The sequence below is a fragment of the Dendrobium catenatum genome, unplaced genomic scaffold, assembly GCF_001605985.2.
Source record: "Dendrobium catenatum unplaced genomic scaffold, ASM160598v2 fragScaff_scaffold_1300, whole genome shotgun sequence".
In the NCBI taxonomy this organism is placed as follows: Eukaryota; Viridiplantae; Streptophyta; class Magnoliopsida; order Asparagales; family Orchidaceae; genus Dendrobium; species Dendrobium catenatum.
Window position 1 is genome coordinate 140,809 of NW_021319762.1, and position 25,708 is coordinate 166,516.

At 35.6% G+C, this 25,708-nt stretch overlaps 1 protein-coding gene across 4 annotated transcripts in view; it reads right to left on the minus strand.

Annotated features, from left to right (window-relative positions):
* The window catches only part of LOC110105099 (ATP-dependent helicase BRM-like), a 22,923-nt gene extending 4,297 nt beyond the window's left edge, over window positions 1-18,626 (minus strand). Inside the window, exons 1-12 of one of the 4 annotated variants that reach the window (XM_020834473.2) lie at window positions 18,093-18,626; window positions 11,151-12,440; window positions 9,573-10,856; window positions 9,381-9,493; window positions 9,144-9,231; window positions 8,980-9,066; window positions 8,617-8,709; window positions 8,451-8,534; window positions 6,464-6,667; window positions 5,824-6,069; window positions 4,153-5,739; window positions 3,481-3,987 (exon numbers count right to left, since the gene is read on the minus strand). In XM_020834473.2, the coding sequence (XP_020690132.1) occupies window positions 3,481-3,987; window positions 4,153-5,739; window positions 5,824-6,069; window positions 6,464-6,667; window positions 8,451-8,534; window positions 8,617-8,709; window positions 8,980-9,066; window positions 9,144-9,231; window positions 9,381-9,493; window positions 9,573-10,856; window positions 11,151-12,440; window positions 18,093-18,269 (5,760 nt within the window). In that variant the 5' untranslated portion in view covers window positions 18,270-18,626. Of the gene's footprint in view, window positions 1-3,480; window positions 3,988-4,152; window positions 5,740-5,823; window positions 6,070-6,463; window positions 6,668-8,450; window positions 8,535-8,616; window positions 8,710-8,979; window positions 9,067-9,143; window positions 9,232-9,380; window positions 9,494-9,572; window positions 10,857-11,150; window positions 12,444-18,092 lie in introns of all 4 variants that reach the window. The other 3 variants (XM_020834472.2, XM_028699488.1, XM_028699489.1) reach the window with 3 other exon arrangements.
* Window positions 18,627-25,708: the final 7,082 nt, after the last annotated feature.

A 25,708-nucleotide genomic window follows, 5' to 3' on the forward strand; every position in this document is an offset into this window, starting at 1 on the left:
TTATTAATTATAATTTATTAAAATTGATTAATATTTATTAGTTATAATTAAAGTAATTATAACTAATTATTTTAATTAATTTTAAATGAGATATAATTAATTATTTTAATTAATTATAATTATTAATTAAAAATAATTATGATTAGCAAATTAATTATAATTACTTAATGTCAATTATAATTAATTTTAAAAGAGATGGGTAATGTCTCTCTCCCTCGATCCGCGCCGACGACCGCCAAGGTATAACGCCTAAATCCTAAAATTCCGAGAACCCGTTTCAATGCATGCGTCCAGACAAAACGACCACCTATACACGCTTTTCTTAGCGTGGTGGGAGGACACGCGTCCCGACGCTTGCGACGAAGCGGATAATCACCTAAATCCCTTCTTCGAAGTTCGTATCGCCATGGATTTCCCCGCCTATACACTCTTTTCTTAGCATGGTGGGATGAGAACCTGGTGCGATGCATACGACGAAGCGGGGATACCCATAAGTACCCGCTTGCGGGGAAATAACTGCTTTTCTTGCAAAATATAAAAAAAAAAATACTTTTTTGCAAAATAACCATACATGCTTTTCTTAGCGTGGTGGGGGATCGAAAAATACACGGCCGCGGTGTCCTCGAAAGAGGGCACCTACCATACACGCTTTTATTAGCGTGGTGGGAAAGGCCCAGTTTTTCGTAGTTTTCCCCTAAACGGTACGCCGGAAGGCTGCCGAAATTTCGGGTGAACATAATGCTACACTTGGACATTGATTGGAGCATCAAATGGACTTAATTCAAACAATCAAATAACTTCAAATGCAAACGAAGCAAAGAATGGCTCGAATTCAAGTGAACTACAGGGGACTTATGAACTCGGACCGGATTTAACAACAGTGAACAATTTGAACATGCAATCAAACTTGCAAAGACGCAGAGGACTTGTACTTGGACTTTTGGACATAATACAAAGATTTATAACTTAAGAAAGATAAAGTTGAAATGAGAACTTAACATGAGCTCAAATTTGAACATCATTTGTACACTAATTGAGAATGATTTGGACAATCCGGATTCGAGCAAGGATTTAATCCAAACAGCAAAGAATCCATCTTGAATTATACTTGAACTTGAATTCGAATAAGATGAGAACTTGAATTCAAATGAATAATGCGGAAAATCAAGCTCTAATTCGTTGAATGTATGAGCAAGATAAAATATAAATGTTGATCAATAAATATGATCATGTAAGCAAAGATCAGCAAAGGGATTGAAGACTCATGTTGAAGCCTTAGCAAGCATGATTGTTATTTTGCTCACAAGCAACATGAATGTGACAAACTCCTATGAGCACAACTACAACTCATTTGCAAGCAAAATGAAGACTCATGATGTAAAAATCATAAGTTGTGATTCAAAGTATTCAAATGAACATTCATCGATGAGACTAAAGAAAATTGACATGATCAATCAATCAAGCTACGAGCAAGGAGGAGGAACTTGTAATACAATCATTCGTCCTATAAATGAAATCAAAAGGCTTGCAATAACATCAATCACCAACCCACAAAAATATGCAAGAAGAGTATGGTAAGGATAATGGCAAGTTCAAAAGAGACATGCAACAAGTGAGATATTAATGGGTCGTCACATTGATTGGAATGCAAATGCTGATTAAAGCTCTATATTATTTGACTGAACAGTAATAAGCATGAGAAGCTTGAACTTGGAATTTGAATGATAAGTAACAAGAACTGTGAGCTGAACTATGAGATGTTGGGTCCCACTTACAATATGCAGATGTAGGATGAGGTCAAAATTCTCAAGTGCATGAAACGATTCATCTACGAGTAGTATAGTGATATGTTCATAAATGAAATTTGGGAATCTAATAACGCATCTACAATGGACATGGTAAATATAGAAGCTTACAATGATTGTTCATACCACCTGGGATAATATCGTAGCAATCATACATTCTTATTACCCACAAGCATAAAGGAAGTGATCATTATAGTATTATGGAGCTAACATTGAGCAACACACAAGTAACTAGAGCAGTTCTCTATGAACGAAAAGACCAAGTGCAATTTAGTACTAAGCAAATACATCAAATCCTCGCAAGCAATGAAAATTGGAAGGGTATATATATTTTTGATTCCAAGCAAAGATCAACGGTACAAGTCCACCACGTTGACCAAAAGCAAAATACAGAAAAGTTTCAATAAGTGCAAGCTCCTACGACCCAAAGCAGGAGACTCGTTAGTGCACTACAATCCACCTGCAGAAAGCAACGAGTAGTGCACAACAGTCTACCTATACAAAGCAGCGAATAGCTCTATTCAGAAGCTGCTACGCCACGCCACCGGATCCGCGACGTTCTTGGAAGCCAACAGAAGGCGTTTTACAAATATTCCAAAATACCCTCGCACATGCACTGTAGTTTGTACACATTTAGGTACACTAAAAGAGGGTATACAATCAACACCCGCATGGGCCCCGACGAGCGTGTCATTGATACACACGTGACGTCTAGGGATGCTGCGTGGGTTATCAAATTTTAAACCCGATCTTCCTTAGCAGGTAAAAATCTGACTAAGTAGACCAGGGACCACGATAGCCCGGGACGACAGAACCATGGGATCTTGATCGGGTCTATCATCCATTCCCCCACCATCCGCTTTAAGTGCAAGATGGTACAATTTCTATTTTAAATATCAATTTTTCCAAATATCAATTATTCAAATTCCAATTTCTAAATCTCAAACCCATGCTGCTACTATATACCAGATAACACGTATTTCTACGTATCTGATTGACGACTAGCCTTAATCGAAAGTTCTCTCTCGTGATCGAGAGGGGTAATTAACTATAGGGGCTTGCGCCTATAGGAAACCAGAACTCAAATCATAAAGTCCTCGCAAAATGAGGGCGAAATCTTTGGGTAGTGTCTTATCTACAAACCCATCTGCCTTCCAAAATTTACCTCGAAACTTATCAGTTAAAACTCCCTCGCTGAATAAAAAGAAAAGCGAGCGGAGGCCGGGGCTGAATTTTTAAAGCTTGTTACAAGCAAAGCATTATGATATTCACATTTTAGCTACACGGCAGAAAAACACCTAACCCTGTTTGATTTCTGTATCCAAACATGAATTACACTTCCTTCTTATTCTATCATCCATGTCCATACCAAAAACAACCCTGTTTTTTATTCCAAATTCCTCATAAATACTATTTTAACACTATCTCTGTATAAAAAGTTCTAACTTCCATAATCTATGAATGCAAACACCACCATCGTAGAAATTTTTTTATTTATTTCCACAACAGTTAATGACTTTAATCAGCATTCTTTACAGTTCTACACTAAGAACTATAAAAACATTGCGGTTCATATTGCTACTAATAATTTTGCTTTTTAAAATCTATCACAATCATCCATCAAAAATCACCTAAATAAACTTTTGAGCTAGAATGTCCAGAATAAGAGCCTTACCTTCCTCTGCATGCTGTCAGACATTTTTTTTCTGATAAGGCCAGGGCCGGTGTCATATCTAGCCTGGCCATCCCAACTCTCCCTAGAATGATCCAGAGCATCTTCTTCACATCCAATTAAGTAACTAGACCCTCCATATTTATGTTTATTGATAATTGGAGCCCTTCTTGTTGGAAAGTTAGTAATCTGCTTCAAAGATGAGGGTGGTTTGCCATTCAATTTACCAATCCTTCCATCCATCCTTGAAAGCGTTACATTATCATGATGAACATATGAAAGAGGCTGAGAGCCATGTCGAGAAAAAGTTCTATACATACTGGACTTTTCTTCCGATCTTTCTACAGTATGCTTAGGGCGAAAGCGCTTACTGCGTTTGCGTTTTAATTTAGGTTGTATGACCTGCTCATCATCACCCTCATCATGATCATGATTCCAACTACCAGACTGTTGAATGTCTATGTAAGAATCGCCAGATACAGCAATTTCACCTTCCTCCAGCTCATTTAGCTGCACAATGACAAAAGATTCATTTCACAAGGCAATTAAGAATAAAAAAAAATAACCAGCTTCCTTTGAACAACTCATTTAATTGAAATATGACAAAAGATTCATTTCACATGGCAATTAATAGAAAAAACAAATTGTTAAAGATTCATTTCACAAATATAGCACCTTCGACGAAATAACGCCTGGCCGAGCATCTAATTCAGAAAGAGATCCAAATTTTCGTAGAGACATGGAAGGGGTAATATGCTGCTGCACTCTTCTGTTTCCAAAAGAAGATCCGGTGGAGCCAGCTTCCTCACAGATATGAGTATGTCTGCTTCCCTCTGTAGCATCTGGGAATTCATAACCAGCACCATCACAAACTAATTCTTCATCTTCCAAAGGATCTTTGATGTTTCCTTGTAAAACAGCAGCACCGCTTAAATCTTCATCTTCAATATATCCTATTTCTCTATCTTCCTCTCGTAATGAATACTCATTCCCTTCCTCTGAGCTAGCATCAAAATCTTCTCCATCTTCATCATCAAATTCCACATAAGACGAATATTTTTGTGTTATCACACCTTTTGGCCGTCCCCTTTTTCTCTCTATTTTGCTAAGGGATGAACCAGGTATCATCTCACTAGACTCCAAGTCAACAACACTGCCTAAGATGTTCTTTGATGGCCTCTTATTTAGTTTTGCAATAAAAGCATTTAGTTCCTTAGAGCCAGCCCGTAGCCACAATGGAACCTGATTGTGCTTTGTCATCTCTCCTGCCCAATCAAGCTCCTCATCCATTTGACCAAATAGCTCAACTTCGTCTTCACTACGAGCTATCATACGGTTTACCTCCAAGAGGGATGGAACATCATGGACTGTTTCTTGATATCTTTCTTCATCATGCAACAATGTCTCCAAAGTCATTCTCCTTTCTTCATGTGTTGTCCTCTGATCAAAACGACCAGCATTTATAACCTCATCTGCCATGTCAATTTTATACTGTTGAATGTTATTTCGTATAAGGCTTTCAATTGAACCCATGTACCGATGTTTACCAGCAAGATCAACTTCTGAATCTCCACTTCCACCATTTCTTAACTCATCCTCTTTTTGATAGCTTGAAATATTGTCAACAACTGCTTCCATATATATAACTTTGACCTCCCTCTTTTGGCCTATGCGATGAGCTCTAGCTACTGCTTGTTCTTCATTCTGAGGATTTGGGTCCGGATCATAAATAATAACTGTGTCTGCAGTTTGGAGATTCAAACCTCTTCCTGCAGCACGAATGCTAAGCAAGAAGATAAAACTATCAGAAACAGGGCTATTAAAATCAATAATAGCTGATTCACGGTCTTCTAAGCTAGTTGTTCCATCAATTCTTCTATAGACAAGTCGACGCCATTGTAAATATTCCTCTAGAATATCAAGGAGTTTGGTCATGGTACTAAAAAGAAGAACACGATGCCCTGTTTTATGTAGTTTTAGGAGAATCCTATCAAGTATCCAGAGTTTCCCGCATGATCTAATAAGAAACTCTTTTGAATAATCATTGAAATAAGGGTAGTTGAGCAGAGGATGATTACAAGCTTTCCGCAACTCCATGCATTTGTTATTAAGATTCTTATACATCTTAATCTGGTAGTTTGGATTCTTCTCAGCCTTCCGTAACTCATCATCAGGGTCTACCCTAATGGTACCAGTTGATTTAATCCAGTCATATATGGCACCCTGTAAAGCTGACATTCTACACCTCAAAACAATTGAGACCTGTAATCATGCATCAAGTAAAATTAATATCAGTATCAGCCATACAAGAAGCTCAAAGATGCAATAATGTAGGTAAATAATTACCTTGGGAGGAAGTGACCCCTCCACATCTTCAACACGTCGCCTAAGCATGAAAGGTTCCAGAATTTGATGAAGCCTGTGGATGACAATCACCTTCTTTTCAGTTTCAAGCCAATCATCCTCCAGTTGGTTATGTGATGGGCCATCTTTCTGAAAGGGCTTTGAAAACCAATCATGAAATGCTTTTCGATTGTCAAATACTTCTGGTAGTAGTAGATTTAAAAGTGACCAAAGTTCCTTCAAATCATTCTGTCAAAAGATTGATATAATCAAAAAGGAAAACAGTTTCTCTTTTTGTGATGTTATAGTAAATAAACTAAGTAAGACTAGCTTTTATTGTATAACATTTCACCATGAATAAAGCATTAACAAGAAAGAGAAATTGACTTGTATCATCCATAAAAAAAACTAATGTAAACTACATGCATGTGGCAATGCTGAATACATGAAACATCAGTCAGAAAATATATAAGAAATATACACCTGGTACTGTGGGGGAAAGTTATTGAATCTAGAGCCACATGAAAGACGCTATTGGTGTACTAGTTATTAAGTCTGAGAATATATAACTATAGTACAACTGTCTGGTATGCATAAGTTATTGGATTAAGGACTATCATAAATATTTGATCATTAGCCATACCTGTAAAGGTGTGCCAGTAAGCAACAATCTTCTTTGGCAACGATACCTATCAAGATCCCGAGCTAAAACAGACTCTCTGTTCTTCATACGTTGGGCTTCATCAATAATAATATACTTCCAATCAATTCTTGATAACTTGGACCGATCATACATGATAAACTCATAGGTAGTCACAAGTATATTATATTTCATAGCACAAACCTCCTGAATAAAAATAAGGAATGTATAAGCTCAACACAAAATAGCATACAAGGAGAAAGTTTGAGGAAATTATGATGAAAAAAATAAAAGTAGATTGAGACAATGCCTTGAATTGATCAACATGACAAGGATAGAACGCAAGTCTTTATCAGTCTTGTATAAGCAATGCATTCCCTGGCCTCTTAATAAAGTAGAGAGATTTTAAGTTTCATAAACACTTATCATCCATCTCTTCTTTAATAATATATGTCTTAAGTTTTAAGCATGTCATATGCACAAATCTTTCAGAAAAAAGTACATAAATGCGCGCATATATGTTTTAAGTGGTGGCAAATTTTCTTCTTAATGCGGAAAATAAACTGAGAAGAGATTGTATACTGAGAAAGAGAGAGAGAGAGAGAGAGAGAGAGAGAGAGAGTGTGTGTGTGTGTGTGTGTGTGTGTGTGGAAGATGAACTCAGTTAATGAAATGAAACAAGAGGGGAGTTTGGTTGAGGGAGAGGAAGAACTTAGAGTTTAAGAAGGTAGAAAAGAGATTCATAACAGATATAGAGTAAGTGGGTTGGTGGGTTGGAAGAGAGGAGTTTGGCTAAAGAGTGAGAGGAAGATCTTTTGGGATTGAGGTTTTTGTGCCACCTATATCTTACCTTCATGTGAGTAGTGCTTCCTTCAACATCTGTTGCAGAAGATTTGTGGAACTTTTACAAGACTATTTCTAGTTGTGGCATATTTCATAGACTATAGTTGGCTAATAACTTCTATCCTATGTTCCTTCTGCGGGATTTCTGTGACTAGAGACCTTACGACAGGTATGATTATTGTGTCCTACTATGCGAAACTTTAGATTCCTTTTCATTTTGCAATAGTTTGGCAACTTCTTTTGCACCAATTATAATAATGATGTAATAATTAGAAAATAATGTAAATTTGTCACACAAAGAAATATAAATAGGATTCATACATAAATAATATCTTCTATAATCTTAAATTTAAATACCTTGAATCATAAATTTAACTCATATTTAATATAAATTTAATTCATATATAAGCTTATAAAATTAATAAAAATTATCACTAATTTCTATTATATATTTAGATATAATTTACATCTATAGATTTTGTACCTATTTCACATTATAAATTTGGATTTATATAACATTCATGAATTTATTTAACTATTTAAATGGCTCAATAATTAACCTAACCGATTTTCGAAAATCGGGACCAATTCGTTGGTTACATGGTCGAACCAACAATTCACTCCAATTTTGACTGGTCCAAAGCTAAAGTGGTTCTCGCCTTTTAACGGATCGGTTACACGATGGTTCCTAGTTCAACTGATTAAACTAGCCAATTAGGTCCATTTTTTTAAACACAGGTATTCCTTTTACTTTATGCTCGTTATTCTTCAAGCAAATCAAACCAAACAGCCCTTGAGACATTGAGATTGCAGCAGTGATAATTTCTTTTGCAAACAACCCTTTTAGAAGCCATTTATCTTCAGCGTCTGTTTTATAATCAAGTTGATGCAAGGACAAAAACAAAGCATGCATGCATAAGTGTAAGCCCTTCTATTATTTTCAGAAAGCAAGTATATGAACTAGAATAGAAGCTGGATGAAATTGATGATAAGTGTTCATGTCTCTATATGTCAAACCTTTGCACTTTTAAAGGGAATTTTACTGGGAATTATAGAATATTCATGAAATGTTTAGATCATGATACCAAAGAACATAAATAAAGTTTCTCCCACAAATCTAAATTAAAAGCACTACAAAGTATCTTACATGAGTGAACAGTCTTAATCGCTCCTCCTTTGAGCCAACATAGAAAATACATGATACAGATGGCAGCCAATTGTGAAGTTCACTCTGAACAAAAAGTTGTCATTATCAAAACATCCAAAAATTGAAAATATTCAGAACTAGTCAGCATAAAGAGAAACTTATGCACCTTCCAATTCACTAAGACAGCATTTGGAACTATAATGAGATGAGGCCCATAATTTCCTTTGAATTCCATTAAATAAGCAACCAATGCCATGACCTGAACAGAGAAAAATTATAGATTTTTAAATCAAAATGCTAAATAGCTAGTAGTAGCAACTCAGCAACTAGAAAACGTAATAAATTCCTGAAACAGGAATAATTAAAATGATAAACTAGAAAATATAAATCATATTGCATTTTGCATGCCCTGGTTTCAACTTCGCAAAAGTTTTTTCTCCAGAATACATAGCAGATGAGAATCAAAAAGAAGTAATCAATATAACAAGGAAACAAGAGGAAGAAGGAAAATAAATTAATTGGAAGCCACCTGTACAGTTTTTCCAAGACCCATCTCATCTGCTAGAATACCATTTAACTTGTTGTTGTACAAGGAAAGCATCCATTGAAGCCCAATCTGGGAAATTACGAAGGCATGGTAATTTGTATCTCTATTCAAACCAATTTTATGATAAGAACTTAGAAGCAACCTACAAGTTGATAGTCCCTCAAGGTTCCAGCTCTTAACATTGATGGTTGTCTGACAACTTTTTCATTGACAGCATGTGCCAGATTATAGTACCTAGGGACGCATGAAAAGTCTTAATTTCAGACATTATTAAGCATTAAGCAAAATATATTCATAAGCGATTTCCTGCTATCTAATGCAAGAAGCCAGCAAACATGTGAGAATTACTGTACAGACAAAAAGGATGGCAAGATTATACTGACTTGTTAACCGATGAGCCATCTCTCAGTGCATTCATCTCAGAGAATGTGTTCCTAATCAGTACCTCCTCTCGAGCACAAGCTGCAGCAGCTTTAACTTCTTCTTCTGAAAGGCCCTGTCAAAAAAGGATAAAATTACTTGATAATAGACTTTAACAAAAATAAAGCAAGTCAAAAGGCACAATCATTTGCTACCTGGGATCGTGCAGCAGCAGCAGCAACATTTGCTGCCTCTTCTACACCTCGTTGCTTCTTTGATGTTGTTATCTTGGTACCAAGTTTGTGAAGATACTCTTCTGTCTGCGATAAGAAGGATGACAGGACAGCATACCTTTGAGCTGCATCTCCAGGAATACTTGTTTGTTGCTCAAGAAGCATTTCTCTATATCTATCGACATCATTGTTTTTTAATGCCTCAAATCTTTTACTGCGATTATCATCCTTCCGCTTGGAGAACTCCCTTAACATTTTCTCATGATACTTAGCTATGCCCCTATTAAGAGTAGTTCGTACATCCCGGATAGCCCAATGAGTTTCAAGGAGCTTCTTGCGCCATTTGAAGATGGACTTTAGTTGTTTCTCCCTTGTCACCTTCTGTAACTGCTGCACTTGCCTAATAAGTTCTAACCGTTGGCGCTCGCACTGTCTAACAAATTTCCGGTATGGCCTGTCAGGCATGGCCATTATCTCCTGCTGTTGTTCATCCACTTCATCCCTGAGGCGAGACTGAATATCTAACAGACGAAGCTTTTTCTCCTCAATTTGTAGCCTCAAGACAAGATCAGGTTTAATTGTTTTCCTCTCCAAGTTAAAGGCAAGCAAATTACAAAGTTTTTTCATGTACACGGTCCCTTTTTTTTTTAGCACTTCCTTGCCTTCCTCATAAAGCAATTCATTTATGTCATAGGATAATGTAAAATTGTTCGAGTTGATTGACGTTGTCAGTCCCAAAAGTTCATATTTTCTTGTATAGAAAGGCAAATCAAAAAGTGGACCATAATACTTTTTGACATTTGATGGTGCTGTGGTAAGCTTCTTTTCATGCCCAACATCCACTGAAGAACTAGTCGAAGGAACAGATTTTCCCTTGTCAGCATCACTCTCACCCTTGAAAGAACTGTCATGATCAACATCTTGCTCAGCCTTTACAGAAACAGGGTAAATCTCTGGTATCTTCCCATTATTAACAGCTCCTGCATCTTCCTTTGGTGCTACCACTTCTAGCGGCAGGGGAGTTATCACTGGTGCTTTCTCCTCGCCAACAGGCAGCTTCTTTGGAAGAATGTGACCTTTACTCAGTATAGCATGCTGGGGTATGTTGATATGATCAGGATGCCTTTCATGCTCCACTGCATCTTGTTTCATAAAGTTTTCCTGTTTAGTCATCTTCGGAGAAAGTAGAGGAACCTGAGAGTCTGAATCAAGAGGAGGCGGTACAATTGATTGAATAAGTTCGGGCGGAAGAGCATTTTCTCCACGCTGCAAAGGGCAAAAAAATAACAATTAACTAGTTTTAAACGATCATCCAGAATAACAGGATGGCTGAGTAGCAAGATTCTCACGCATGTGGAAAATAATATTCAACCATTCATTCATGTAATCATGTTTCCACGTGTGAGGTGAGGTGCTGCTTTTCAGAATCTTTTTTGGGCAGGGTGCAGTGCCCTGAACGTTTTTTTTTTTTTTAGGGCTGGGGGTGGGGGGGGGAGTGTAGCAGTTGGATTCATGCATAGAATGTGGGGGAGTAGCAGGTTAAGTGGAACAAATGACTACCTTGAGTCGCCTAAAAGCAAATATTTGTGCTTTAAGAACAAGAAGTTGTTGCTTAGTAAATCCAACAAGTTGCTGTGTGGTCTGCCTTGACCCTCCTCTGGCAAGCACATGAATCCCTGCAACTTCACTTGATAGCAATGCAGACTGTGGACTTGGATGTCCAATGTTCTGAGACTTCCTAAAAGAAGGCATTTGAGATAAATTGGTTGCAGCTAATTTATTTTCATTTGAAAGATCAAAACATTGGCTTGAACTCGTAGAACCCTGTGGCAGATGCACCACTGATCCAGAACCACCAGTTGCTACTACATCACCCTTCTCGTTTTGAGTAACACGGGTCTGAACAGGTTGAGGCTGCTGCATATGCATATTCTTGGAATTCGGTAGATTGGTACCCACACCACATCTCACCAGCCCAACTGGACCAGATAGATTATTTATTGAATTTCCTTGAGCGGAATTTTCATTGACAACAGGTGATGAAATAGCCTGTGGCTTCAATGTCGACAAACTTGATTGTTGTGCAAGAGTGCTTCTGACATTTGGTTTCGGCATTTCAGTCAACCTATTTGACTGCAAAATGGGAAGAAACTGAGCTATCAGATTAGCATTGGCAGGATGCGTAAGATCAATATTGTGGTCCATCGCCCATGTTTGCATAGCTTGCAACTGAGCCATCATCAACTGCTGATTTGCAATGTTTCTCATGCTTCCTTGTGATTGCAGCGATTGAATTGGCCTAATCATGTTTGTTGGAGTAAACTGTCCAGTTGTAGTTTTTGGAGCCATTGGCTCATTCTTCTGACCATCACACAGATGGTCCTGTTCATTCTGTTTCTCACCACATCCGGTATGATCAGATGAATTACTAAACCTCAAAAGTTGTGTTTGGTTTCCTGTTTTAACATGCATTACTTCCTGCATTTTTAGATTTCCGGCTAGTACCTCTTGGCCACCAGTCGGTGGTCCCATCATGCCAAATTCATTTTGTTGCACTGGAACGTTGCCATGTGCTCTCTGCTGCTGTTGACCAGCTTGCATGGTAAACTGGGCATAAGCTTGGTTTATTGAGTTTTGTGGCTGTTCTAGGGCATGCCCAATTTGCTTTTTTTCGAGAAGCTGCCTTGTGGTGTCATGAGGCAAGTTTCTAGAAAATTTTGATGCAGGTACACCAGATGATGACGGGAAGTTATCATCACCAATGACTCCATGCATGGCACCTAAGTTATAAGTTAAACGATGCTCTTGTTCAGGTTTCCTTACTTGTGGTAGCTGCTGCCGCTGCTGCTGCTGCTATAGTGAATATGAAAAAAAAAAATTTGCCAAGTTCAGTAAAATCCATGTACATCAGCCACTACTACTTATTAAAAAGAATCAGGTTAACAGATTGTAGATAACAATTTTCTAATAATTATCTAGCTGTTCAAAACTTCATGTACATGGATGTAAAGGGACACATCAAACACAATGGACTCAACAGAAAACAACTAATTACACTTCCTAGACGAAAGAACTCATGCAGAAACTTTTGAAGTCTTCTTGAATTTTGAACAGCGAATTAACTGCCAGATATGGATGCCAAATTTAAAAAATAAAATAAAATTAGATATACAAGCAAGTTACTCTATTCTTAAGGACATTGAATAGATTAAGTTTCATCTAAAAAACAGTTCCTCATAAAATAGCCACAATCGCTCATGTCAAAATAATTGGTAACTGCCTTGTTTTCATAATTTGTGCCTCACGGAACTTTGACATCCCCATCGTTAGCTTGACCTTCTGATTCACTTGCTATCGAAGATGACTAGGCCCCCATCTGTGGGTGTTGTTGGGCTTGTAGACATGAGCAGGCTACCAATTATTTGTTATGCTCAAGTTGCCTTAGACTTTGCTTCAGTCAAATGGTAGCTTCAATCAATACTGCAGCTCTTTCATTTATTTGTAAGTAAATATTTTTATTTTATACCTTTCATTTATTTGTAAGCTTTTTTAAATCTGGCCATTCAATTTTGTTGGTCAAGGGTGGAAAAAAACAGGAATTGTTTTTTAAAACCCCCATTATTAATACCAGCCAGGAAAAAATTGAGATTTGATGTTAAGCTGGCAACTTTTCATAAAACTCACATCAAAATGAATGAACTGAAATAAAATTTGAATTTTGCTAGTTTTAGGGTGTTCCTCAAAAACAATGTGTCACAACCTAACCTGATAGTGGTGTGCAAAAAAGAGTTTTTTAGGACATCACTCCTAAATAACCTATCATAACTTGTCTGATTATGTTAAAAAGTACGAGAGTGCTAAGTAGGACATCAGAGCCAAAGTGACGCAGCATTTTTTTTTTTTTTTAAGAATGGGGGTATCTACTCGTTGCCACCCCCTTAGGAGGCGGATGGCGACGTAACTAATCCCTCGGCGGACCTAGCAGCAACAATCCCACAGACGTCGAGTCAATGCTTTGTATACTCTCCTCAAAGGAGGCGAGCTGCTCGTGAGAGGAATCGAACATGGGTGAGGGTTTCCAACCATGCTCGCCCACCAACCAAGCTAAGCTCGGTGGGTCGACATAACTTAATTTGATTGTGGTGAAAAGAGTTAACTAAGCCTAAATATATGATTAGATTTGTTCCAAACGGAGTAATTGGTGGACAAAATTTCAAATTTGACTATTCTCCAAGATATGAAAGAGATAAGTTGTTAGAGGAGACAAACTGGAATTATTTAATTAAGCCAAATTTGATGAAAGCTAAGATAATTCTATTAAAAAGATTATTATAAAAGTTCTAGAACAGTCAAAAAATAGATCGTACAATAATAAATAGACTTGATGGTGAGTCAAGTGCTATAAGATATTGTTAAGAAGCGAAATATTTTTTAAAAGAGTGATAACAAATTGAATACTAATGAGGCTTATAATAATTGTTAAAAATATAAATTCTTACAAAGAGTGTGAGCTAAGAAAAAAATAACACTTTCGATGAATAATATAATAGCTTAGTACTAAGGAAAAAGAAGAAGAAATACATAGAATAGATAAGACTCAATCTAAGAATTAAGAGGCTGTAATCAAGTTAGTTGCATTAGAAGCAAAGAAAATAGGATCTTAAATAAGGATGAAGATATAAAAGAAGGATGAAAATACTTTGAGAAACTAGTAAATGAGAATTTTAAAGAATAAATTATTAATATAATAAGGTATATTACAGCTTAATCCAAACAAATGGAGTTAACTTCAAATATGTGTAAAAGTTGGGCTTTAGGCCCATATGAGATATCTAATGAGGTTTGGAGAGTTCTAGGGATATCGGGATGGTTTGATTGACAATTTTTTTTAGGAAGTTTTAAACGCTAATGTGCTGTCAAATTATCTGAGAAGAAATATTTTGGTACCTATATTTACAAACAAAAAAATTTCAGGATTGTGTTACTAAAGAGGAATCAAACATATGATTCATAAAATAAAGTTACGGGAGAGAGTAATAAGGCATAAACTTAAAAAAAAAAAACATTAATCTAGGAGAAACAATTCAATTTCATAACACAAAGATGTACCATGTAAGCAACTTTTCTATTAAAATAATTCATAGAAAAGCATAGCAATAAGGATCTTCACATTCCAATAAGGCATATGATCAAGTGCTACAAGAATTGATTTGGTGCAGACTAAGAGAAAATGTTTGTGTTAAAGGTAGATTGAAGTGATTAAAAATATATATAATGGAACAATTACTAGTAATAAAAGTAGTTGAGTAACAAAGAGTTTACAATTATTGTAGGAATAGTAAAGGATTACATCAAGGATCAACATTGAGTCCATATTTCTTTATAATATGCTTATAAGGGATATTCAACTTAAGGTTACTTAGAATATGCTTCTTGTATATAACATGGTTCTAGCTGATGAGATATTAATTAAAATAAGTGAATAGTTACAAAAATAGTGCAAATATTTAAAAGATACAAGAATTACAATTAATAGCACAAACACTAAGCATATGACATGTAATTTTGGTGAATGTCATATTAATAATTAGTAATCAATATTATTAGAAAATAAAATAATATTTAATTGTGATAGGTTAAAATATCTAGAACTGTTAAATAGAATGTAGAGATCTAGGCGAGGGTACAACTCCTATGATTAATTTTAGATGATTAACATGAAGAAATGCTTTAGGAATATTATATGATAAGAATATATCGTGGAATCTTAAAGAAAAATTTAATAAAACTTCAACAATGTCATATGAGATGAGTGTTGTGACGTAAAAAAATTATTATGTCTAAGTTGAGTGTGCAGAAAATCAAAACGTTAACATAGATGTATTGCAAAACTATAAATGATATATTAAAAAATTATTATCTTAGATGAAATATTGCAGTACCTTCTATTAAAGATAGGTAATTGAAGTAGTCTGAAATGCAAAACAAAGAGTAAAAAATAAACCTACCGATTAAAAAAAACTAGTGTTTGACAATTATGAAAGAAAAAGGATAAACAATAGGTAACATGATAGAGTTGTTCAAAAGGGTTAACAAAGTATAGGTTCTAACATCTCAGACTAATAATCAACAAGAATGAATGTAAAATGCAATGCTTGACAGAAATGAGTGAAAATAAGGATTCATAAAGCCAACCAAAAAATATTTGGGATTGGGATAAGGCTAATGAAGACAATGATGATTTCTTGTTTCAATGCACGCTTGCTCAAATATATTTGGAGCGCCAATACCCTAGTTAAATTGAATAGAAGGGGCTAAGTAATTCTAAATCAAGGGACATTAAAGCTAATCTAATTTTAATCACTGCTTTCTACTCTAAGCATCAACATCAAAATGGAATGAAAGTCATACTATATGGAGCAAGTGATCTAGATTGATGCAAATGAATGGAGCATTAATAAACTGAGCAGAGATACTAGGTATTTATAGATGAACCCATTGTTCAAATGAAAAGAACACAGACTACATCAAAAAGCACAACATCTGTTAGCAAGAACATTAATAAGAGTACCATTCATGAAAAAATGAAAGTGCTATTGAAAAGAGTGGCTAACTAACTGGAGATAAATACATTACATACAGCTAAATTAACTACCGAATAGATCAAACAGTTAATCCTTTAAAAATTCAACCAGACTCAAAATGCCACCCTTTGAGTTTTATGTATCCTTCAAGTGTTTACCTTCCTTAGAAGGGCCAATTTTTTCAATTAATTTTACATCTTGTCTTACATGTGGATCGAGTGAGTAGAGACAGAATGAAGGGGTGATGATCTACCAAGTCAATTAATAGTACAAGAGACAACCACTAAGAGACTATCCACTTCATGCCAAATGCAATCCAGAATGACTATGCATAGTTAACCACCATGCTAATTCCTCCAGATAAGATTTTTTAAAGAAAGAATAATGGATTTTGAGTTCATTGAACCTCTTCAAAAGCAACATAAAAATTCTTTAGCTACATAAAATTAACTAGATCTACATTGCCATCATGAATCTACTCATTCAAACTCCTTTCTTTCAGTAGAAGTTTTTCTGCCATGCTAAGTATAAAATAAGCACATGAACAAAAAAATAATTGCAAAATTCCATATGGCCTAATCAATTAAAATAAGTAGTTTTATTTCCAAAATTAGTTTTTGCAAATTTAAGCTGATCTTCTATTCCGGCTATGGCGCCCCTAAGGATTGCTATGACTCCAATTAAACAAATTTTGAGCTAAACAGCAAATGAAGAAGCCAACATTTTAAATCCCAGTTTTGCTCTTCTTTCATCAAAAACAAAATGTGTAAGCTGAACAAATTTGCTTCTAAGACAAATTAATCGTGAAATACGAGTTCAAAATTCTATCAAAATCAAACTGAAACCAATTATTTTCAATTTGATTAGAAGAATACAATGTTGGAAAGAGTGAGAAAAGTAAGACAAATTGATCTATCAGCTACTGGAAAATTAGAATGAACAGAAGATTCAATAATCGGAAAATATAAGGGGGGAAAAAACGCTAATAAGAAATTTTGACGAACAAAAGATATCCCAGAATTTTGTGCTTAAAACACAGAAAACAATGACGGAAATAGATAAAAGAACATTGCTTTCTAACTTATAGCTTGCTCCAGATGAAAACCATTACAGAAACCAAAATTTCCATTGCGGCAACGAATGCAAATAATTTAGTATGTACTAAAATGAGCTGTCAGCATCCAAGATGCAATCGTGCTACACATTCATGAAGTTTAGAAGTAAATCCGAACTGAATGCTGTTTTTAAGTCAAAATCGATAAAAAACATAAATACATATAGAACCAAGTTTTCCATTAGACAGCCCAAACATCGAACTAAAAACTTACCTCAACTTCCAGAATAAGAAGCGGATACAGAGTTATGAGAAAGGAACATCAAGCAAATAATTGCTTGTTTCTTTTAGAGCACGACCACGAATGCCCGCCCTTTCAAAAATGAAGATACAAAGAAGAAATCGAGTGAAAACCAGAATCGCGATAAAAACACACATCGTCGAGAAAGTTGAGAACGAGAAACGCCATCAATGCATCTCAATGGTTGCAAAAGGAAGCAGTGGAGAAATGTAGCCATGAAGTTTGTCTGAAAATGAACTAGAAAAGGGTTCAGGGTGTACTTTTTAAGTTCCAGTAAAGAAATTTAATGATCAGGACAAGGAAAGGACAACGACGAAAAGTAAAGTAAAGCCACATGACCGAAAATAAACCGCAGAAACCAAAGCCGAGGCACCTAACAATAATATAAAATGTAAAAAATAATCCACAAGAGTTCACAAGTCACAGACAAGTCTGCGGTCCGTCACGGTTGCCCCTAACTAAAATGGAAGCCCATTTGCCGCCGCCTTTATAATCGGATACCTATGCAACTAACTCCCACGAAGATAACGCGCAAAAGAAAGAGGACGCGTAATCCCACTCACCTGCCTCAGCGCAAGCTGCTGCTGCTGTAGTGACTCAAACCCTAGATGCCTCGGAGCAGATACCGCAGATGAAGACGACGAAGGAGACGCGGTCGCCGATGAGGGAGACGGACCAGGCGGTGCCGGAGCCACCGTCGGCCCCCGCCCTCGCCCAACGGCTCCGCCCCCGGTTTGCATAGAGGGAACCTCTAATATAAGGATTCGATTTTATGTTCCGGAAACCCGTAGCCCTAAATAGTAAATATCCGCCAGCTCCCCCGCAATCCACATAAGCTTCACCCTTCTCTCTCTATCCAGCCCCCAGCAGACCAAAGAAACGCGGCAGTGATTGCAGATCGGAAAAGGAGACAAATCAACGGAAGGCGGCCGGAGGAGGTGGTGATTTCACGCCGAGCAAGAATCGCAGCCGCTTTTGCCAGTCAAACCCTAGAAGGCCTCACTGATTTTTTTTATTTCCATTAAAAAACTCTAAACAATTGTAGCAACCTCCTCTCGTATAAGAAATTATGATTGATACCTACTTTTGAGTTTCCATCTACCGCGGTTAATCTGCCCTAGCTATATACTATGAAAGCTGCTGTATTTTCTCAAAATAAAAAATAAATAATAAATAATTTATTGTAATTAAAGTTTCAATAGATAACATTTTTTAAAAACAATATAAATAATTGCGAAATGGATTTTCAGCACAGAGCTGATTTAAGAGTGTGGGGTCCACAGCTATCAATGTTGTAGAGGACGCTTTCGTCAGCGGCCCCACCACCATAAGGAAGGGAACGAAGAAGGTTGAGGAACGGCGGATGCGTCGATGCAGTGATAAAACCACAATTAGTATTAGATAATTGCGCTCTCTTTTTCAAAGTTTTAATTAAATTAGACGTCTAAAACAATAAAATAACTGTAATCCATCGCAAGGACTGGATGCAATCCGATCATTAAATAATATAGTCATATTTACATCATTTTTTGTATTTTTTTAGTGTAAAAAAATATGTATGTTTGTTTCTTTAATTTAAACATTTAATTAATTTAAAAAACTCAAATCAAAATTCTGACATTATTTTATTTTAAAAAATTAACACAACATATTTTTCCCAATAAATTTATATATTTTTCATCCTCAAACTTCATTGAATCATAATTCATACTTCATTGATAAATACTAATTTTTTGTTAATTGTGATAACAAACTTTTGTGGGGTCCTCCTTTAATCTTTAATTTATACTTCATTAATACTAATAGATAATCCCCTCCTCCTTATGAAGTGAATAGAATCAATTTATGTAGCAAACAAATCGTAAACCCTAAAAGATCATAAGACGAGTTGATCTACTTAGATTGTTTCCTATGGAGGTCCTTCGTGAGCTAGACCTATGCTCACCTTATTCTCCTTGAGCTTCAACAAAGGATTTGATTTTTTATAATAAAAAATTTATAAGAAGAACACCAAATATTTTTTATTTATGTTAAAATGTAAATAAAATAATTATAAAAATTAAAAGTCATCCCAAATGACAATTTAGCTGTTTGTTTTATTTCCTCAAATATTTTGAGTTGTTGAATATGGTTTAAAAAATTTCTCAAATGCTTTTGTTTTAGAGCTAAGTGCTTATAAAAGTACACATAATCCATGTTATAAAGAAAGTTGGAGTTGCGGTATACAACTTCTCAAATCTTTACTAAAAGGAAGGTCTCATGAAGTCAAGTGGAGGAGCCTCTTGACACACACACAATGCAGGTATATCACCTTAATTATTATTTTTTTTAAATAAGGCTTTGAAAAGGGCTTTTAATTCTTTTTTTTTTTAGATGCGTATCTATTTAATTTCAAACTCTTCCAACACTATCGAATATATTTTTCAAATTTAACAACAAAAAAACTAAAGATATTAAGATGACATGTCTTAGTTTATTTAGAACCTTGAGATGAGCAAATTTGGTAGCCCATCTCAATCATATGAATTGATTATTGATCACAAGTAGACCTGCACGCATACTTAGGTATAGTGATAAGGCATAACCCTTAGACATTTGGCCTAAGGTTAGGGTGCAGCTAGGTCCCTTCGATATATAATTCTTTTGGTGCACAATCTATATCATTGTGTGGCTAATTAGGCCTATTTAATGTGCTTCGATGTGACTATTTTTAAGCAATAAGATCAATATATTGTCTATGCAAGTGCATGACATATGACCATTCATTGTGCATCAATATTTTGAAGATGCAAAATCAAACATTGCTACTTAATTTAATAAAATGTCATGTAGGGGTGATAAACGAATCGAGCCAAGCTTGAGTAACACCTAACTCAAGCTTGACTTGTTCAATCAATAGTGAACTCGAACTTGAGCTCGAGTCGAGCTTATGTATTGAGCTAAACCCTAAGCCCTAAAGTACAACTTTTAAAATTTCTTTTAAATGATAAAAAACTAAATTTATTTTTTTTTTCTCTAGCTTTTTAAAATAAAAGCTGCAGTCGTTGCACTACATGACTTTTCTTTTAATACCAAATATAATTTTTAAAATTTTGTTTTAAAAAAATATTAATGACACGTGAGCTAATGAACCAAGATTTATTAAAAATAAATTGAATATACAATAAGGTATAAGTAAAGATATAAATAAAGATTTCAACCTACTACTGATGTAGGAACAACTTTAGTAGAATGTTCCTTAGGAATAGTTTATCATAATTTGTTATAAGTTGTTACTACTAGCTTCTAGAACGTTCCTTTTAGCCTATAAATATACAAGTATTGTAGTAGGAAAAGGATATTGATGAATATTATCCTCTTTTGAAGCTCCTTGTTTACCTTTGTTCTCAGGATTGAGATTTTTTTCTTACTAATCCAATTCTTCGAACGATCAAATGATTATCTCCTCACGTAAGTTGGAATCAAAGCCCAGAGCTTGTGAAGAATGATGGACTGCAGAAGAAGGTGGGTTGTCAACGACGATCGAAGCCGAAGAAATTAGGCTGTCGATAAAGATCGACGCCGAATAAGATGGGCGAACGATAAAGATCAACGTCGAAGGAGATGTGAGGTCGACGAAGATTGACACCGAAGAAGATGGTAGGTCAATGACGATCGACGCCGAAGGAGATGGGCGATCGACGACGATCGACGCCAAAGAAGATGGGAGGTCGACGACTATCCTCCACTCCAATGGGGAGATCCGCTGCCCCGCTATCCTCCGCTTCAACTTCCGCTCAAACGGCGGAATCCCCTGCCTGGCCATTTAATCCACAATCAACCTGCAACAGTCATCCAGGACTCGCCTCCGCTCTGGCCCCATTCCATCGCCCATGATTCTGCCTCCGCATCATCTCACGACCAAGACCGCAATTCCTCTCCATCTTGCCACCATACTCGACATCCCAATACCCTCCAGCAAGATTCTACCTCTACCACTCTGCCATTGCCACTCACTCCCAATCTGGCTAGTCTGGCGTCGTCCCTTTGCTTCCCCAACAAGCCCACGCGACCTTTCGCCATTGATATCAACTTTGTCGAGGGAAAACAATTCACCGATTCTGACTCCACTTCCTTCGCTTTTGCCTCAATTTTCTCCTGCGATCCAATTTTGCTCCCGCAGGAACCACCCAACCTCCTTTACCTTCGAAGATAATCGCGCCTAAATCAATCTCTACCATTCCAGTGCTCCAGCCCAATTTTATCTCCCACCCCCTACTTCGGCCCAGTGTTCAAGTGGAACACCACTCCTAACTTCCTTACCCATGGCACGAGCAGATCCGCCAGCTCATTCTGATTCCACCCCGCATTCCTCTAAACACCAAGCCAATGAACATGATTTACTTCCACTAGGCTCTAGTTCGAGTTCCTGGGTTAGTTCTAATGGCAAAGATAAAGATAGTTTAAAGCATGTGTCCAAGAACAAGGCGTCCATAATTGGAATGGCTTCTTTGCATCTTGTTGAATATGTTTATACCTCCATAGAATAGCTTAAGCTTAATCTTCCCTTATTGAGTATAAGTTTTGATGCTAGTTCTCAACCGTTGAGAACCTATTCAGAATCATAAGAGACTTATTATTAGGATGAAGGTCGTGATGACAGACGCTATGCTGGGAGTGAAGATGTTGATTACATCTATCTAGTGGATTCGGTGGTCAATACAACTTCACATGAGACCCATTTTATGGAGGTATATAATGATTTTCATACCTTTAACATTACTGAAATAAATACAAATGATATTGAAGTGTGTGGCAAAGCTGTTGGAAGTGGTATTGAGAATGTTTTCCCTGCAGGTATGAAAATGTCCAGTCTGAATTCAATTCACAAAGCTAATTCAGTGCAATGCTCCAAAACTATCATTTTTTATCCAAATTTATTGGGCCTAGAGAGGAGGCTATTGGTTTTATCCATAATCAAATACTTAAGATTTTAAGTCTTCGTGGTAGTGAAGCATTTGAATCAAAACATCCGAAAGCAGTCGACTCAATAAGAGCGTTCTCCCTTATGTCTATTTCTTCATCCACTGCTTGTATGGAGTACACGAGCGTGTTACAGGGATGAAGAAAAACTGCAGCAACATCAATTAGTGATTACTACATATCCACGGTACACCCTCATACTGCTAAGATGAAGGATTTTCAAATTTCTAGAAATAATCTTAATGAATCTATACTTGAGTGGATCAGGGAGCTATCCAGTTTAAAGCTAAAAAAAAATTAAAGGGATGTCTTTGGAGCTGAAGGTTTCAGGCCATCCATTTATTTGGGTGATTCGACACCAAGGCTATAAGTGGATTCCTGAAGGATATGAAGAATCCCATTTGGGCGTTCATATTCCAATATCATATGACCCCTTTATCATAATTTGTTATAAGTTGTTACTATTGGCTTCTAGAATGTTCCTTTTAGCCTGTACATATGCAAGTATTGTAGTAAGAATAGGATATTTATGAATATTATCCTCTCTTGAAGCTTTTGAAGCTTTGTGTATGTCTTTGCTCCCTGGATTGAGATTTCCTTCTTGCTAGTCTAATTCTTCCAATGATCCAACGATTATCTCCCCACATCAACTACACATTCTATATCTAGGGTTAGATGGACTAACGAGCACTTAGGATGACCTAAAAATATGTTTTGGCCTAAATGAATTAAAAATAGTCAAGATGATTGAGGTGACAGGAGGTAGCAGTATAGGAAATCCTAACCCTTGTGTCTTACTGTGCTTTAATTTGTGTATAAACTTAGGATTAGGTTGTATTGTGTAGAGCTCAATTGCTCTTTTCTCTTTTTTTATTGGAAATGCATTTGTAAAATTGAGTTGCACCCTCTCTTTTATTTTTTTAATTATTTTGGCTTCTTGTATTTTAATATTTTTTTAGTTGTTGTAGGTTGCCTAATTCTGAATTTTTATTATTGTGTAGTTTAATTAAAAATCATCATATGTAGCGATGCGCAATCAAGCTAGCTTTTTTTTACAAGTGTAATAAATTGATAATTAAATTAAAATTAATGTAGAAAATGATTTTCTTAAAATTAAATGCATGCCTTTAGTGCCACTTTTTAATTAAAAATTTTCTCTTTGCAGCTCTTTGATATAATATAGTGTTTTTCTTGTTGGCAATCAAATCTCCCAATTGGTTTACATTGATAACATACGCATATTATAATTCTTAGGATATAAATATTGACTTGATGACATGATTTTAATTCCACTTAGATATATGTGATGTATCACAAAGAGCGAATATTTTATTCTAAATCAAAGAAAAGAAAAGAAAAATTTAGGATTCTCTCTAAATTAAACACTTTTTAATTTTATTTTTTGTTCAACACTCCTGTATTTTATGTTTGAGGATCCAATTATATGTTAATTTTACAAAAAAAAAGAAGAAGATTATATTAACATTTTATCTTCTTTTGCTATATTTCTTATCCTAAATATGATCAAATGTTGATTTTGCATGAATAAATCTGAGATTTTTATAGGCATATAGCTTTTTTTTTTGTGAAAAATTATGGCATTATGAAGTTTTATTAGGTTTTTGGTATGTCTTATTTTAGCTATTTGTATGAGATCTTATCGTCATTCTCTTAGCGACCCAAAGTTTTGCATAATGTGATATATGCTTGATATGCCATCAACAATCGCCTTGATAGGCAGATCAAAGTTGAAAATTATCAAAATTAAATTTGGGACCATAAATACTCTAATTTTAGCAAACTGAACATACCTAAGAGACAAACCAACAACATCAAAACCGGTCTAATCCAAGCCCAAATGGGTTCGATTTAAGAGTTGAAGCTTGTTTGGAATGCTCAAAGCATTAATTGGATGACAAAATAATATCTAGCTATGACATATTTATAGTCAAATCGAGCGGCTTGGCAAGATGAATCCAATGAGCTAAAAGTTGTTGAATTTCGATATCATTAAGGTACTTAAGCAGTTGAAAAAATACTCTATAATTAGGAAATCAATTTGGGCCATCCAATGGAGCACTTAGAACCTGCCCAAGATCTTCTTTATATTTATAAGGTGTGACACTCATGAAAATTTATAAATAATTAAACTTTCATTCTCTCTCCTTTTGGTTACATAATGGAGAGAGCTATGAGTCTTCAAGAGCTCCAATAGGCTATCGATCATCGCTAGACTTTCGCCAGGCCGCCGACCGTTGTTGGACTTCCACCCAACCATAGTAAGACCACCATTAGGACTCTAACTACTGTTGGACTACCACGCAATCATTGACCGCTATTGAACTTCCACTCATCATCGAAATTCTACCTAGCTGACCATCATCAAATATGCCAATATTCTCTTAAAAAAACTCCCTTATCATTAGATTATTATAACCCCAACTATATAATATGCTCTATATTATACATTGACCTAAGATTTCCCCCCTGAGGAAGGGTATCATTTGTAATTGTCTACAAAAACTATTTGAATTATTATAACTGGGTCAGGTCCTGTAGTTTTTTCACATAAAAATCTTTGTATCCCTTATGATTCTCGTACCCCTCTCTCTTTATCTATATACGTGCTAATTTTTTTTTCAAAGCTAAGACATTAAGCTCTTTATCTCTTTACTGCCGCGAATGTTCCAGTAATTTTTTTTTCAAAGCTAAGACATTAAGCTCTTTATCTCTTTACTGCCGCGAATGTTCCAGTCCGTAACAATGCTCATACTTAAATGCACTTCAATTATTAAATATGAAAAAAAAAAACATTGAATATTGTAAAACAATAGCAAATATCTTTCTTATTATTAATCTTTTTAATTTACCTTTAATATGTCTAAAAAAGTTACATGATAGATAGAACTGTGAGAAAATATTCAAATTTAAAACTTTTATAATTAAATATTGAAGTAATCAAACTCTTATTTTCATAAACTTATAGCTGAGTAGAATGTATCAACAAGATGAACCCATTAGCACTAAAATGATATGATATAACTACAAACAAACCAAAATCAAGCACTTAAAAGTATATTAGACTACTTTTGAAAGTTAAGGGCCAAACGGTCTACAAATCTTGTGTTCTTATGATAAAATTGAGAGGCTTAACGAGATGAATTTAAGAGCTGAATATTATTTGATTATGATATCGATCCTAAGGCACTCAAATGTT